The 16,858-nt window shown below is 46.8% G+C and overlaps 1 protein-coding gene across 5 annotated transcripts in view; it reads right to left on the bottom strand.

Annotated features, from left to right (window-relative positions):
• Window positions 1-32: 32 nt before the first annotated feature.
• Window positions 33-16,858, bottom strand: part of LDB3 (LIM domain binding 3) — a 60,184-nt gene continuing 43,358 nt past the window's right edge. For all 5 annotated transcript variants that reach the window (XM_069460201.1, XM_069460202.1, XM_069460204.1 and 2 more), the window contains 5 exons: window positions 14,613-15,015; window positions 13,235-13,415; window positions 12,504-12,624; window positions 5,602-5,717; window positions 33-122 (listed from right to left, as the gene is read on the bottom strand). In XM_069460201.1, the coding sequence (XP_069316302.1) occupies window positions 33-122; window positions 5,602-5,717; window positions 12,504-12,624; window positions 13,235-13,415; window positions 14,613-15,015 (911 nt within the window). The remainder of the gene's footprint in view (window positions 123-5,601; window positions 5,718-12,503; window positions 12,625-13,234; window positions 13,416-14,612; window positions 15,016-16,858) is intronic.

Genomic DNA, 16,858 nt, shown 5'->3' with positions numbered 1-16,858 from the left:
GCTCTGCCCGTCAGCACCAGACGCCTGCACCCCTACACGTTGATGGCGTGTGCGTGCTTCTTGCACAGGGGCCTGTCCTTCTTGGAGTAGAATGGCTGCCCCTCCAGATTCACGTGGCAGACCTGGGACAGAGAACAGAACTGCGTGAGGCGGGACCCCGCAGCCCATGAGGCAGGGCGACACAAGCAAAGAATTTCAGTCACTGCTTTAACTCCCATTCTATTTTTTCCCTTTTTTCTCTTTTTTTTTTTTTTTTTTTGAGACAGGGTTTTGCTCTGTCACCCAGGCTGGAGTGCAGTGGTGCTATCACAGCTTACTGCAACTTAGAACTCCTGGCCTCACAATCCTCCTGCCTTAGCCTCCCAAAGTGCTGGGATTACAAGTGTGAGCCACCGTGCCCGGCCTTCAGTCACCCCTTTAGGAAAAAGCCCTGTCACATGCAGCCCAGAGAAAAGCCAATAGCCTGTACTCCCCACAACAGAAGCAGGGTAGATGGGTTAGACTATATACAAATTAAGACTTCCAAAGAAGACACAAAACAAAACTCAAATTAAATGTAATGGAGTAGAGAAAATATACACCATGAATACGACCAATTCATGCTATCCAAAATGTATAAAGAACCAACACAAATTCACAGTCGATACTCACAGAGAGGATTAATATCTAAAGAAATATTAGTAAACTAACAAACATGTCAGAAAAGATTATCTTCACTAATTAAAAAACAATAAATCAAAACTGCCCTGAGATACCACTAGACACCTATTCATCTAGCAAAATAAATAAAACAAAAAAACTCAATGGCTTGTCACCTTTAACCTTACATGACTCTAGCCAAAAAAAGAAAAAAAAAAGTATTCAATCTAAAATCAGCAATGCCAAAAGGGAATGACGCCTCCTTGCACAGTGCTGGGGACACATGAATCAGCCCAGTGTTCTGCAGGCGATGTGGCAACGCTGAACAAGAGCCATAAAGATGTCCCTCCCCTGTAACCCAGTCATGCCACTCTGCAGAATTTTATACTGCAGAAACAACTCCACAGAGTAAGAAAGCAACATGTGCTCAACTAGAAACTGAAAACTACTAAAATTGCTCTCAATAGGGAGATGATTAAATTTTTATGGTGCATTTTTCCAATGGAATGCCACCGTGAAAAAAAGCTGAATCAAATATGGAAGAGTGTATACACAGGGGAAAAAAGGAGACAAAATTATATATCCCCATGACAACAACATATGAGTATAGCTTGAGGCTGGAGACATCGCAAAAGGATGGGAACTGATTTGTTGAGGCTACCATGGGTCAAACCGGATGCTAGATACCCTATATACATGAGCTCCCTTAATTCTCATAAAAACTTTATGGAGCTAGGTATGACTTTCTCCTGTTTCACCATCGAAAAAACTGGGGCTCAGAGAGCCCAAATGTCTTGCTTAAGTCACAGACCTAGTAAGTTGTAGAGCTGGGCATCCGTGTCCAGGTCTGTCAGGCTCCAGTTCTATGCTAATTTTACCCACACTCCACAGCAGAGAGGTGTCGTGTTTACTTGAAACCGTTCTGGGCTTACAGATCTGTACAGAGGCAGCCCTCTGACTTTGTTGGACTACTACTATGTAGGCGGGGCCCTGGGTTGGCAATGTCTGTATGTCAGAGTCAGCCAGGAAGTCATATTGACTGGGATGGGCCCCGGCCTCAGAGAGGACCTTGAAGATCCCTACAGGGGAGCAGAATTGGGAGCCACTTCCAGGATACCGACATCACAAGGAGAAGTGCAGGTGGAGTCTCCACATATGGGTGGCCATGGGGACAGAGAAATCACCCTCCTGAGCTGAGCTTGGGTCAGTGAGCATGTGTCCACCACAAGAGAGCTGGAAATGAAAGGGCATCATGATGTGCCATGTGCAAGGCCCTGATGGCCCAGTTGGGGTCACACAGGGCTGCCAATGGGCTCTGCAAACCAATGAGCTTAAATAGTATTTTGAAAACATCCCAGGTGGATGCAGTGATGTTGGGTATAGGTAGGCGCTTGTGGAAGCCTCAAGCTGCTAGTGACAACTTGGAGATTCATCCCAAAAGGCAGACACCCAAGACATAACTGGTGAGAATGGGTTTTGGGGGAGATAGGCAGCTCTGGAGGGAGTTGGCAAAGAGCTGCCTGTCAACACCTGCAGTGCTGGCTGGGAGACCCCGCCTGGTCTGGGACAGTGCTGGTTGCTTGTGAGAGCTTCAAGATGAGTCATGCTGGGGAGAGAAGTTGTCAGGGGACTGAAGACCAAGGAATGAGGAAGGGACGGAACCTCAGAAGTGGCTCATGGGTGAGATGGGGCTGGGGGCAGGAACTCTCAGTGTCTTCTTGGTGCAGGGTGGCTTCATGGTGGAGGAGGCCTCCAGCCCACCCAGCATGGGGAGATGGCAGGGATGGTCCAAACCCCACAGCCAGGTGGTATCAGGGCCTGGCTGTGGAAGAGTGGTGGCCATGGACAGTGCTGACTGCAGTCCTAGCAGAGTTAAGGCAATAAACGAGGCCACCTGCAGCAGCCCCTGTGACTGCCTGCAAAAGTTTGCCACTGCCGATCCCCTCCTGATACCATGCCAGTGGGGAAAGGTGAGAAACCAAATAGATTTAGAAGAAAAGAGGGAATCGGTAAGACATTTTTCCCTACTAAGGTAGGAAATCCCTTCTGTTGGAACTCAAGTGCCAAAGCCAGGCAGGAGCCCAACCCTCACCCTGACTCAGCCTGCCCTTCTCAGCCTACCAGCCTTCCTTTATGGCTTTGGACTTGAGAGATATTGTCTTCTTCTGCCCTTTAATTGTTCATATCTGTTAGCTTTGTTTTCAAGATTCTAGATTCCTTGAAGTTAGAGACTTGTTCTGGGGTACTCTCGCACTTCCCAAACTCTAGGAATATTTGGTAAACTGAATCAGTCTAAAGAATGTTCAACCATGATATCTAATCAGTGGGAAAACAGCACATCAGCTGGGAGAGCTAGTGCAGATCTTCCTTTCTTACTAGGTTTTGTGAGTTTTTTTTTAAGTTTCAGGAAAACACATGCTCACTAAAAGTGATTTGGAAATGTAAAATGATAGAAAGAGGACCAACAAAAAAAAAACCAAAAACCCTTAGAGTTTTCCAATTAAAAGATTCCTTCCCAGCCCGGCGTGGTGGCTCACGCCTGTAATCCTAGCACTCTGGGAGGCCGAGGCAGGAGGATCACTCAAGGTTAGAAGTTTGAGACCAGCCTGAGCAAGAGCGAGACTCCGTCTTTACTAAAAATAGAAAGAAATTAGCTGGACAACTAAAAATATGCATATAGAAAAAATTAGCTGGGCATGGTGACACATGCCTGTAGTCCCAGCTACTCGGGAGGCTGAGGCAGTAGGATTGCTAGAGTCCAGGAGTTTGAGGTTGCTGTGAGATAGGCTGACGCCACGGCACTCTAGCGTGGGCAACAGAGCCAGACTCTGTCTCAAAAAAAAAAAAAAAAAAAAAGATTCCTTCCCAAGGAGGAGAACTATGTTGCACTTTGCTGTCTCAGTGGGGCAGTCAGGGGGCACTGGCTGGGCTGGAGGAAGATCTCACAACCTCCATGCTGATTCTCCAAAGGGCAGGATCTGCCCAGTTTCTTTGGGTAGGTCCTCTGGGCAGTGGCACAGGTCTGTCACACCGGACTGGACTTAGTTCTCTGGAACTTATTTGTAATATCAGCCTGAACCACCCTAAGCTTTACTGCTCCTTTGGTCTCTCTCCAGGACTTGTGTCTCATGGCTTTCAGCCAAACACGGCAGGCACACGGGAGCCGACCCACGCTCGCCTTTGCCACAGTTCCCTCTGCACGCAGCACCGACCTCGTCGGCCTGCCCTTGGAGAACAGGCCTTCTGTACCACTGTCTTCCTGGACTTTCTCCAAGTCTCTTGGATCCTTCTAGAAGTTGGGTAACCAGACTTGCAGGCAGTGTCTCAGGCCCAGACAGGCCAGGGCTTGAATGTAAGGGTCAAAGAGCCCTATGTTGTACCTTCCTGAGCCATGGCTCTTCAGGGGACAACCCCAAAGTCAGTATATTTATACCATTGTCCCTTTTGGAGGGGAGGCCTTGATGTATTTAAAGGACCCTAAAAGGCAACTAGAGAATCTATTCAAAGATCTGAGTATTGAGGGGTCAAATTGTGTCCCCCAAAATTCATATATTGAAGGTCCTAACCCCCAGTACCTCCCACCTACCCAGCCCAGGGACACAGCAGTGACCTTATATGGAAATAGGATCTTTGCAGATGCAATCAAGATGTAAATTAAGATGATATCATACTGGAGTAAAGTGGGCTTTTAATCCAATATGACCAATGTCCTCATAAGAAGAGGAGAACACCATGCAAAGGCACACACACACAGAGTGAAAGCAGCCTTGTGACAAAGGAGGAAGAGACTGGAGTTGTACCATAGCTGCAAGCCAAGAAGTGCCAAGGATTACTGGCAACCACCAGCAGCTAGGAGAAAGAGCATGGCCCCCTGTTGGCACTGTGATTTGGGAATTCTGGCCTCTTGAATTACGAGAGCATAAATTTCTGTTGTTTGAGCCACTAGTTTGCAGTGCGTTGTGCGGCAGCCCCAGCAAACTAATACACACGGTGAATACAATGCATCCCACAAATGGTGGGGCACAGAAGCGAAGTGTAGAACCAGACGCATACAGCAGTAAACTTTATGAATAGGGTTTGTCTTATCATAAGTCTATAAAAAAGGATTCAATTTTAAACTGTGCAGATATTCCAAACATTCCCAAAATTTACCTTGAGCAACTCTGATTTAGAAAAAAAAATATTAGTAGGACATTGATTTTCCCAAAGGAAGTTTAGTCAATTACAGATTGACATTACAGGGCTTTATCAGGGATGACTGATTCTTACCTCTAACTCAGAGTCTAAATGTCTCGCCATGATGTCCCCACCCCAACCCAAAGCCCTCAGAAGGAAAATGCCAGTCTCATACTAAAAATGACCCGCGGGTCAGGAGAAATAAATTGCACATAGTTAATAGTTAATCTAGGACTTATCTCCTGGCAGCTATATATCAAGAACAGGACCACTTAGGAAAATAAAATGATACTCAGTCCTGCTTTTTAAAGGTTCTATCAAGAGAAAGCTTATCATAGGTTTTTCACAGGATTAGTCAATAAGCTCCAATCTAGTGCTCAAGGTGAAAATTTGGGGGAAACCCCTCAAATCACTTCATCGTATCTGAAGCAATGAGTAACCAAAGGAAACCAACTGCCCCTCTTTGAATCCAAGCACTATTTACCGCTTCGCCTCCTGAGAGCATTGCTGCTGAGACAAACTGCTGGTTGGCCAAATCCTGGGACATTCTGTTGTCCTTACGAAATGGAAAGTCACAAAGCCACGCTGGCTTATAAATAATTATTAGTAAGAAAACTTTGTTCAACCGTGACATATCAAGGCATCATGGTATTTTCCAGCTTTTAAAAGTGATCAGGATATCAGAATGCTAGAGTTGCAAGGGATATAGAGGGTTGGTCATCTGCGCCCCCCTCCATTCCCTCCTGTCCATGCTCAGAAAGTCAGAATCCCATGCTAAAAACATACTGCGCAAATGAAGCAGGTGTCATGCCAAGTATGCCCCAGGGCTTCGATAAACTTGTCGCCGGCCTCCACAGGAAAATCACAGCCATGACACTTGGTGCTGAACAGATTGACGTAGTCTGAAACGAAAGACACAGTGACGATAGGCACCCAGGAGGGCAGTGAGGAGCATCCTGGCCACATTGACCCAAGGCCAGGACACCCCCAAATCAGTGGGCAGGGGGCACTGGATGAAACCTAACTGACTGTTTATCATGGCACAAACTACATAGTTACACGACTGGGCATTTTTTTTCCCCTTTTCCAATAATTTGTACTGATGTTGTGCGGACTCAGGCTTAGTCACTACCTTGTGCTGGCTGGATTTGCAAACACTTTCTGGAATTGTCACCAACTTTCTGCAATGTGATCATCTCCTCTGCTTCTGTCACCTCTGATATCCCAAACAAATCGATCCCCAAACAGATAAAAAAAAATCCACATTTCCAAAGAGCTATGCTTATTTTAGAAGAATGAGGATTCAACAATTTTAAGAGTTATAGAATGTTCTTTGCTTGGCCATTTTTCTGTCATCGGGCATTTGTGTTGACAAATTTCCACTATTATAAACAATATTTGAACTACTTTATTGGAGCATGTCCTCCTCCTCCTCCCCCACCCCCAAGCAAGAAGTTACTATTACTAAATATTATTTCTATAATAATGCTTTGCAGTTTAACAAGCATTGTCACATAAATGGTATTATTTACAAGTATCTCAATGTCAAGGATGACATGTTTTCTTTGTACTTCCAGCACAATGCCCAGCACACAGCCAATACTCAATATATATGTAGGAAATGAACGAATCTATCAATCAATCAATGAACCTAATCTTCATAAAACCCCTCAGAGACTGAAGTATCATTTTGTTTTGTTTTGTTTTATAGATGAGGAAATTGAGACCCAAAGAGGTAAAGGACCTAGCAGATCCCCTGGCTGAGACACAATGGGTCGAGTCCTGCGCTCCACCATGGCAGCTGTCCTCTCTGGCCCAAAGGGGCTGCACTTCTGCAGAACCACACTCACTGCAGAACTTCTCTATATTGTTCTAGAAAAGCTCAATTCCCTTTATGAAGCCCTCACCCCCCCCAGGAATATACTTTTCTCTCGATAGCTCTGCCACAATTGGCTTTTTCTTACAGTGATTTTCTTTTCATCTCCTTGTGGACGGTATGTCTGTTCGTTGTCTTAGGCCGTGTGCTCAGAGGCAGTGTGCCATGGGGTTACACACTTGGACTCTGAAGAAAGAGCGAGCTGGGTTAAATAATTGCTCTATTAAGGAATTGTTCAAACCTGGGACAAATTGCCCAACTCCACAGGGCCTCAACTTTCTCATCTATATACTATATTTATAGTATCAAACTCATGGGGTCATTGAATGGATTAAATAAGGTAATGTAAGTGAAGTACTTGGCACAAACACCCAAAAATGTTGGCTGTTATTTTGAAAGTCTTCATAAATGATGAAAGGAGGGAAGAGAACCATGATTTGAGTGCCTATTATGTTTCTTGCTTAATCCTCACGCCGGCTCAGTGAAGAGATAACATTCTCATCTTAAAGACAAGCAAACTGACTGGAGCGGTTCCATCACACAGGTCATAAGGAGCAGCACCAGGCTTGATGGACTCCAAAGTTCATCCTCCTTCCAAGACTTTATGCTGTCTCCAGCTCCTTATCTACCTGCCGTTGAGCGTTGATAAGTTATACCTATCACTTGCATGTTTTTTCCAACATATGGTTTCCCTTTCGTGCTTAATTATAGTTTGTCATGCAAATACTCTTATATATTCCAGTCCAGCAATCTTAGAATACTCACTTTCTTCAGTAGGCAGCAATGTATAGCCTCTCCAGAGCTAAAGAAAACATTGTCCTGCTTCCTTTAGAAAGTTACAGCAGATTTACGGTTCACTCTGTGCTCTGTAGGAACTTACTGGTGTGGGGTATAGCCTGACCCATATCCACCCGAGGACGAGCCCTGCACCCCACTTCTGACTCCTCTCTTGTCACTCCCAGTCAGTCTCCAGCTGCCCTGGGCTCTCTCTTCCGCGTTCATGCCTCTGCATAAACCACGTCCTGGCCTTGGAAAACCCTCCCCACTTTCTCTTCCAGAATCTCTGCCATCCTTTGGGCCATGCCTTCTTGCTAGGAAGTCTTCATCCCCTTCCCCAACCAACAGAGATGAGATGGCCTTCCTGAGGGCTTCCACTGGACTTCCCTCCTCCATCCATCCATCCATTCATCTATCATCTCTTGAACGTCCATGTGCATGCTGGCATATCACATGATGCTGTTTCTGCTTGAGGTTTTTGAAGGCAGAGACCCTGCCGTGCTCACATCTATTCTCAGCTCCTTGTATAGGGACTGGCACAGAGTACATGCTTGACACATGCTTGATGGAGGAATGATGAACAGACAAAGACATGGTTCAACCAACCTCATTAAATAGTGATTCCTTCTCTTGTTGTTCTTTCACATATTAAGCTCTTACAATGGCTTGAATCTATTTCTGAAATGTCTAGTCTTTCCTACTGATTAATTTTTCTGTTTTAAACTTGACTGGAGAATTGCCACTTTGTTTTAAAATTTGGTAGCACCGCCAGGCACAGGTGCTCATGTAATCCTAGCACTCTGGGGGGCCAAGGCAAGAGGATTGCCTGAGCTCAGGAATTGGAGACCAGCCTGAGCAAGAGCGAGACCCCGTCTCTACTAAAAATAGAAAAATTAGCCGGCTGTGGTGGCGCCCACCCGTAGTCCCAGCTACTCAGGAGGCTGAGGCAGGAGGATTGCTTGAGCCCAGGAGTTTGAGGTTATAGTGAGCTATGATGACGCCACTGCACTCCACCTGGGGTGACAGAATGAGACTTTGTCTCAAAAAAAAAATTTGGTAGCACGGGTCTGACCCTAATATTAATACATTAGGCCGGGCGCGGTGGCTCACGCCTGTAATCCTAGCACTCTGGGAGGCCGAGGTGGGCGGATCGTTTGAGCTCAGGAGTTCGAGACCAGCCTGACCAAGAGCGAGACCCCACCTCTACTAAAAATAGAAATAAATTATATGGACAGCTAAAAATATATATAGAAAAAATTAGCCGGGCATGGTGGCGCATGCCTGTAGTCCCAGATACTCGGGAGGCTGAGACAGGAGGATTGCTTGAGCTCAGGAGTTTGAGGTTGCTGTGAGCTAGGCTGACGCCACGGCACTCACTCTAGCCTGGGCAACAGAGTGAGACTCTGTCTCAAAAAAAAAAAAAAAAAAAAAATACATTAAAAAAGTTGGTATTTTTCCTCATTTATTCTACAAAAGGAGAATATCATTGGTATGGAATTAAGTCTGTGCATGGCCTTTCCTACAAGAAACATAATCTAGCTGCTTATTTATGTATTTATTCATTCCTTCCTTTATTTCTCCCTTTAAGTCTTCCTAATTTTCTTTGACTCCTTTTAGTCCCAGGTTGAATTAATACCCTTGTATTTAATGGATTTTATTGCTATTGTAAAAGAATTGACATCCATCAAATCACAGATGCTGTGTGTTGAAAAAGGGCTTAGTGCTTTTCTAGAGTAATGGTTCTCAAACATTAGCATCACGAGGAGGGTTTTTAAAAACACAGTTTGCCAGGCTCCACTCCCAAAGTTTCTGATTCACCAGATCTGGGGTGGAGCCTGAAGATCTGTGATTTCTAACAAGTTCTCAGGTGAGGTTGATGCTGCTGGTGCTGGGAGAAACATTTCTGAGTCCCAAACCTAACTGAGTATCAGAATCACCTGGGTAGGATGGGGTGACCTGTGAAATTCTGCTTCTGCAGGTCTGAGGTAGGTCTGGAAATTTATCTTCTCTCCAGTTTTTAAAGTTCTCCAGGGGATTGTGATGCCCCGCCAGCCTTGGGGACTGATCAGGTGCAGGCTCACCTGCGAGGGGCTCACCCTCCTACCTCTCTTACTTGTATGCAGAGCTTAGATAAAAGTGTCGGCTCATTGTGCAGCCGGCTGAAGTATTTTCAGCCGAGACCCTATCATTCTGGCGCGTGCTGCAGATTCCACAGGACTCCCTTCCCTATCTTCTTCCAAGTTGTTAATAAAAATGAAGGCAAGACATCCAAACAAGATATCACCTCACACCCATTAGGATGGCTACTATGTAAAAACAAAAACAGAAAATCACAAGTGTTCATGAAGATGTAGACAACTTGGAACCCTTGTGTCCTGTTGGCAGGACTGTAAAATGGTGCAGCCACCATGGAAAACAGCATGAAGGCTCCTTTAAAAAACAAAAATAACACTACCATATGATCCAGCAATCCCGCTTCTGGATAGATACCCAAAAGGACCGAAAGCAGGGTCTTGAAGAGCTATTTGCATACCCATTTTCATAGCAGTATTATTCACAACATCCAGGAGGCAGAAGCAACCCAAGTGTCCACTGAATGAATGGATAAACAAAATGTGATCTCTCCACACAATGAAATATTATTCCGCCATAAAAAGACAGGAAATTCTGACATGTCCTGGATGAACCTTGGGGACATTATGCTAAGTGAAATAAGCCAGTCACAAAAAAAACAAATACTGTACGATTCCGCTTATATTTTATGAGGTTTCTATAGTAGTCAAATTCACAGAAACAGAAAATAGAATGGTAGTTATTCTATTTTGCCTATTTTCCCAGGAGCTGGGGAGAGGGAAAAGGGGGGAGTTGTTTCATAGGCACAGAGCTCCAGATTTGCAAGATGAAAAAGTTCTGGAGCTTTGTTTTATAACAATGTGAATATACTAACAATACCGAACTATACACTTAAAAATGGATAAGATGGCAAATTTTATGTTGTGTGTTTTTTACTGCAATAAAAAAAATGATGACAAGGTCAGAACCAAGCACAATGTCCCACAGTATGACACTGGGGACCTCCCTCCTGGCTGACTCCAGTGTATTTTACCAATTCTAGGGCAAGTTAACAAACCAGGCTTGACTTCACCTGACTGTTGGATCATCTAGCTCTCCTCTCTTGATCTTGTTCATAGGAATATCATTCTTTATTGCATTCAACAACATACTAAACTTCTAGTATTCCTTCTAAAATAAAAATTAGATTGTGTTAATTCCTAGCCTTAAACATTTCCATGATTCCCATTGCCTAAGGAAGTGGACTGCCAATTGGGCTTCCTGGAGAGCTATGAGTCTCCTGGAGCCATTCCAGGGGCAACGTACATCGCCCACTTACCACGGGCAGGTGCTTTGCTCAGAGCTTTGCACGCGTTATCTGACTTCATCCTCACAACAGCCTCTGAACGAGGTGGTTTAGATGAGGAAACAGACACTGGGAAGAGGGAAGAGCCTTATCCATCGTCACACAGTGGCCCACGAGGGATTCAATCTGGGTCTCTCCAGGTACCTTGGTCTTAAGGCAAATCTGCTTTCTCACTGTCTTCTCTTAACAATGGACTATCCTCTTCCTGGGTCTTCTTCCTCAAAACATCATTTTTAAGAATCTTTTGGGGGGAGTTACTCTGAAGAGGGGCGGCTGGTAGTGGAACTCTATTATTCTTTCATAGATCTCTGATACAAATTGTGGCTTATCACAAACTATGGAAGTGATAATGCTTTTATTCAAAGAATAACAGCACTTTCACTAATTACCAATCAATATCATATGCTCATAAGAAGGGAAAAGACAGATGTTATCTTCTCCCCTTACGGACAAGGAAACTGAGGCACTGAGTAACTAGGTGACTTGTTTAAAGTCATGCAATTAACTTCAGAGCTGGAAAGAGAATCTCCAACTACAAGAACCCAAGAAGTTTCTTTTATAATTTATCGTCAGGGGAAAGAAGTTTTATTTAGTTTTGCTTTTTACCTTGAGGAACTGAATGTTTTTTCCTTTCTGATTTTAAAGTAAACTAACTTACTGTGTTTCTGTTTTTGCCCTCAAATTTGCTACCCAGTCAGTCGCTGCAGCTCTGTTATTCTTCACAATCAGCATGCTTGTGTTTCCCTCTTCTGATTTTCTAGTTGTATAATCTTAGCCTTCGTGTCTATGTTACCTTTGTTGGAACCTGCCTTAAATCCTTTCTGAAAAGGGCAGGCTATGAACACACAAGTGAGTGAGTGAGTGCTCAGTTAGCCAGAACTCCCGACTGTCATTGCTGTGCCTCCCGAACTCACAATGATTTACTCCGCGTTTTAAGATAGCATATAGCGTTCTTGGGGTATAGAGAAAGTCTGAATTCAGAGAGTGAGATTACAGGGCTCTAAAGGAACATCAAGGTCTGATAAATGTCACAGGAGCAGGGGAGGGGACTCTTGCGTACCCAATGCTTTACACGCCCTCTCTGGTTTAATCGTCACCACAACTCCAGAAGACAGGTGTTTACAGATGAGAAAAGTGAGGCTCAGAGAAGTTTAGTAACTCACTCAGGGCTACAAAGCCAGCCTGAAGTGGAGCCAGGAATAGAACACAGGATGAAGCACAGAGCCAAGGCCTTTTCAAGCTAGACCTTGTGGTCCCCAAGTCAAAATGACCTGCCAGTTTCCCAAGTGGTTCTCAAATGCCAACTTGTACTCCACATAGTTGACGCAGGGAAGGGAGAAGAGACTGGATGTGTAAAATAAGCTACAGACTCTGCCCCCACCCCTACCCCAGGAAAACTGCAACCGAAGAGGCAGAGGAGATAGCTCAATTAACTTCCTTTGTGTAATATTAGCATGATTCTGCCATTAAAAACAAAAATAAAAACAAACCCTTCTCCCAGAAATAAAGGCCTCCTGATGGTCAGATGTGAACAGACACAGGCAAGAGTTAGTTCCCTGTGCCTGTCACTTTCTCCCAGACTGGGGGGCTTCCTGCGTGTCGTCGCAGTGCTCCTACCTTTCTCACAGTAGGGCTCCCCATCTTCCATGTGGAAGAGGCTGTTCCCGAAGGGCTTCTTGCAGGCTGCACAGACAAAGCAGGTGGTATGCCACGTCTGTCTCAGGGCATGCATCACTTCCTAAGGGAAAGAGCTTGAGCTCAGGACAGAAAGGTCCAAGGGAGAGAGGGAGCCGGGCTTGACGTCCCCCAAGGCCCTGGCCACTGCCTGAGCAGCCCATCAGGGAACAGGGCAGGACAGCCCAGGAAGCAAGCCTAGGACATGCTGAAGAAAAACCTGGGGGTGGCAGAGGAGGGGTTCCCTCATCCAGGTGGGTGCCAGGTTCTATGTGTTCTTATGTAAGCTGTGATGCTTAACCCTCCCATTCAGCCTGGGAGGGAGGTGTTGCTTACTACTGCCATTTTACCAAAGAGGCATGGAGGGCCAAGGCCACATGCAGGTGAGCAGTGAGATCAGGCTACGAAGCAATAGTTTGCTTTGCAGAAGTTCCACCACCACTTCAGGCTGTGCAGCACAGGCATAGAATCATCTCTTGCTTCAAGGTCATTTGCTCCCTACTTCGCTGGCGGCAAAACAACTCTCTTCTAGGATAAAAATAGAGTTCCTTTCTCTCTTTTACCAGCAACTTCTTGGCTTCCTAATGGGACCCCAGAATCTCAGAGGGAAGGGAGAGGTTGGTCAGGGCTAAGGAAAAAGACCAGGTCAGAGCAGAGGGATGCTGCCCACTTACCCCCATGATTTTGGTGTTGCACTTGGCACAGATGGGGGCAAAGAACTGCTCGTAACACCGCTCACAGTAGACGTTGTTCTGCTCCTCCACAAAGCACACGTCTGCCAGGGAGGTCTTGCAGTAGGCACAGTTGAACTCTTCGGGGTGCCAGGAGCGGCCCATGGCTACCAGAAAAGGGCCCCTGGGGAAGCAGAGAACAGCACCTAATAAGGCAGCCCCCAAATCTTGGAACCGGATATTTCAGGAACCCCAAGAATGTTTAAACTTTTACCCAACAACTCTGACTTTTGTTGACTGTTCTAATGAAATAATGTGAAATTCAGAAAAAGCTCCATGCAGAAAGGTGTTCATTGTTGCGTCACTTATAGTAAAAGAAACTGGGAAACAACTCATATGTGCACCAGTAGGGGTCTGGGTGAGCACATTACAGAATTCAGCCGATTACTGATAATTTTAATCAGAACAATGACGATGCTGCAGGTGGCTGGGGTTTACTAAGTGATTACTCTGCAGGCACTATTCCAGGAGACTTTTGCGTTTATTGACTTGCTCAAGTCTCACAACAATCCTATGAAGTAGGTACTGTTACGACACTCATTTTCAGATAAGGAAAATGAAGCCTAAAGAGTCTGAGCAACTTGTTCAAGGCCATAGGGCTGGTAAGTGGTAGAACCACGATACGAACCTGGATCGTCTAGTTCTAGGTAGTGGTCAGAACATTGGGACTCTGAGGTAATTGTTTATATTCTAATTTTTACTTTTCTGTGTTTTCTAATTTTTCTGAGTATGAGTTACTGTATTTATAAATAAAAGTGTGGTTTTCATATATATAAGCTCACACCACACACCCCACACACACTGTATTCAAACACCACCACCCATAGTCCCTGTCTTCTAGGTGTGAAATGACAGCTTTTCATTTGAATATGGCAGATGCCCACCAAAGCCCAGTGCAGCAACAGGCCTGTTTGTGGAAAGACCCAGAAGCGACCCTAAAGGAAAGCTGGGTCAAACCAACAGCCAGCCAGCTTGCAACATGCCCAGTAAACCTACTGACAACAAGACTGGGGATTCCCAGAACCCAACCTTGGCCCAAGGGAGAGCTCCTGGCACTAGACACCCTGCTGGGAGTGTCCCCCACTTACCTCATGCAATCCTCCCACCTCCCTAGGGAAGTGGGTGTCACACAGTTATGGCCACTGAAGCACAGAGAAGGTCAGACCAGGTGGCAAGCCAGAGGGACCCAAGGCCGCCATGCATGCGGCTTTCTCCCTAGCTGCCGCCCCCCACCCCACCACCGCAGGGCTCAGACTATGGGGAAGCACCATGCATGCCCACCCTTTCAGCGCCCCAGCACAGGGGCACAGTGGGATCATACCGGATGACGATGTTGCAGTGGCCACAGAGCGGAGTCCGGCTGCTTGCTGGGAAGCGCTCAGCCCTCTGGACAGTGCCCCTGGCAAGGGGGGGTGCCTGGGCTGGGCCCCCTCGGGGAATGGCCTGCTTGCTGATGGAGGTGGTGCTCTTTCCAGGGGCAAATTTCTGGGAGAAGCTGTCATCTGCCACCCAGGGGGGACGGCCAGCAGACTCTGCAGGTCCCCCGCTGTAGGTCGCTGAGGGTGCAGGATTATAGCTGGGGGCAGGCGAAGGGGTATAGGCTGGTGCTGGGGATGGAGAGTAGGTGGGGGCAGGTGAAGGAGTGTAGACAGGAGCAGGCGAGGGGGTGTAGGGAGTTGGACTGTAATTGGCCCCTGGGGACGGGCTGTAGGTAGATGCAGGCACTGCAAGACAAAAATACCCAAAGAAAAATGTGTCAGGAATTCATTCTCCCAAACTCTCCCACCTCCAGTCAAAGATCTGCAAAAGGTGACTTTAATAAGAGCAGTACAATCCCAATTTTTACAGGAGACTTGTTTCTGAACTTCTTGATGCCCCAGATTTGAATTCTCAGCAGGGAGCCCAGGGAGAGAAAGAGCAAGTGCAGCAGAGCTCTGGGAGCTGGACAGGGCTGGAAGAGGGATATAGCTATAAATATCTACAGCTGTGCAGGGTGGGGCCCGGCCAGGCCTTGGCTGTAGGAGGCCTGCTTAAGACTGCGGGTGGGGGTGGGTGCCTGGGCCGGGAAAGAGGGTGGGAGTGGGTCAGCTCAGCTTGACTGGAGGATGCTTTCAGTTGCAGGGAAATGCCTCGATTGGCATGCGGTTGCTGAACCTGGACCTAGTTCAGCCTTCGGCACAAAGCAGATCACTTGGCAGCTGGGTTTTCGGGTTCAGGTTTCAGGTTTGGCTATAACTGCTTTCTTGAAAAACAGCTTGGCTTGATTTGTATTGGGGGGAAATGTCATCTTGGTTTGATTGGGGTGGGGGATCTTGAAGGCGTCATCAGAGTGAGCCTAGGCAGAGATGCTGGGGGACACAGCCCAGTGCAGCTGCTCACTTGGCCTGTGGCTGCCCGGGGGGGACCCCTGTTCCCCCACATCACTTTGGTGGAAGCTGAGAGTGTGTTTGAGTGACTGTCTAGAGGTTACCAAAGAGCTGGAGTGTAGGGAGGAGAACACGCTGCCCCACTTCTCCTGCCCCCTCCCCCAGCTCCCTGAAAGCAGAAAACCTTTTTGGGCTCACGACACAGAAAGAACATTGCAGCTGCTTACCCACGGCACCGTCACGCCTAGGCCCTCAACGCCCAGCCAGGGAGACCCAGCTGTGCCCTGCACACAAGGTCCAGCTGGCTTGGCTTCCCTTCTCAGTGAAGGAGGTTCCAGAAGCCTCACCTCAGTTCACAGTCTGCTCCTCTGGAAAGAGGCCTCATTCACCCCACCCCAGGAAGCCTGTCCGGGCAGCCTCCCTCCTCATTCCTGAGCTCAGCCTGGGCAGGATGGACTGCACTGAGGCAGCGCTCTGGGGCCCCAGCCTGGAGAGGAGGGTATTCCTCGGGGTTCAAGACCCTAGTCCCACCTCTGGTCTCTCTTTCCCCTGGACCACCTTGAGTGACCTGTGGCTCCCACTCTACATCTTCTACTCCCAGGTGACTGGCCCTTCAAAGCTGGCTGACATGGAAACCCCTGTGCTGGGGGTGGGTGGGGACCAGGCCTGTGTTATTGAAGGATTAAGGGATAAAACCCTCCACAGCCCTACCCTGGGGCCATCCTGGGAGTGATGCTAGCTTCCAAAGGTACAATCTTCTCCATATGGAATCTTCCTCCCACTTCCATAGGGGTAGACTAGGCACATAACAGATCATCTGAGTCAGTCCTACATTATCCATTATCCCCCTTTGCACTTGAGGTCACTGAGGTTCAGACAGAGCCAGTAAGTGGCAGAATGTGTCTCCAAAACCACTCTATCACCCCAAGCTGCCTCTGTAAAGAACATGAGTCCAATTTCCAGGAAGTCTCAATGCACCATGTCATTGAGGAGTCATTTTAAACATTGCAGAGACCCTATACTCTGGCATGTAGCTCAGCCATCAAGCACCCTGGCTCCAGGTCCCAGCTCTGCTACAGCCTGGCTGTGTGACCTTGGGCAAATTCCTCAACCTCTCTGGGCCTCAGCTGCCACATCTAAAACTGGCAAGAATAATTCTTAGTACCTCACAAGGCTATTATGAGAATTAAGAGAAGATAAG

The sequence above is a fragment of the Eulemur rufifrons genome, chromosome 28 (assembly GCF_041146395.1).
Source record: "Eulemur rufifrons isolate Redbay chromosome 28, OSU_ERuf_1, whole genome shotgun sequence".
Lineage (NCBI taxonomy): Eukaryota > Metazoa > Chordata > Mammalia > Primates > Lemuridae > Eulemur > Eulemur rufifrons.
Note: the sequence above shows the minus strand (reverse complement) of the source record. Positions and strands in the feature narration are given on the sequence as shown.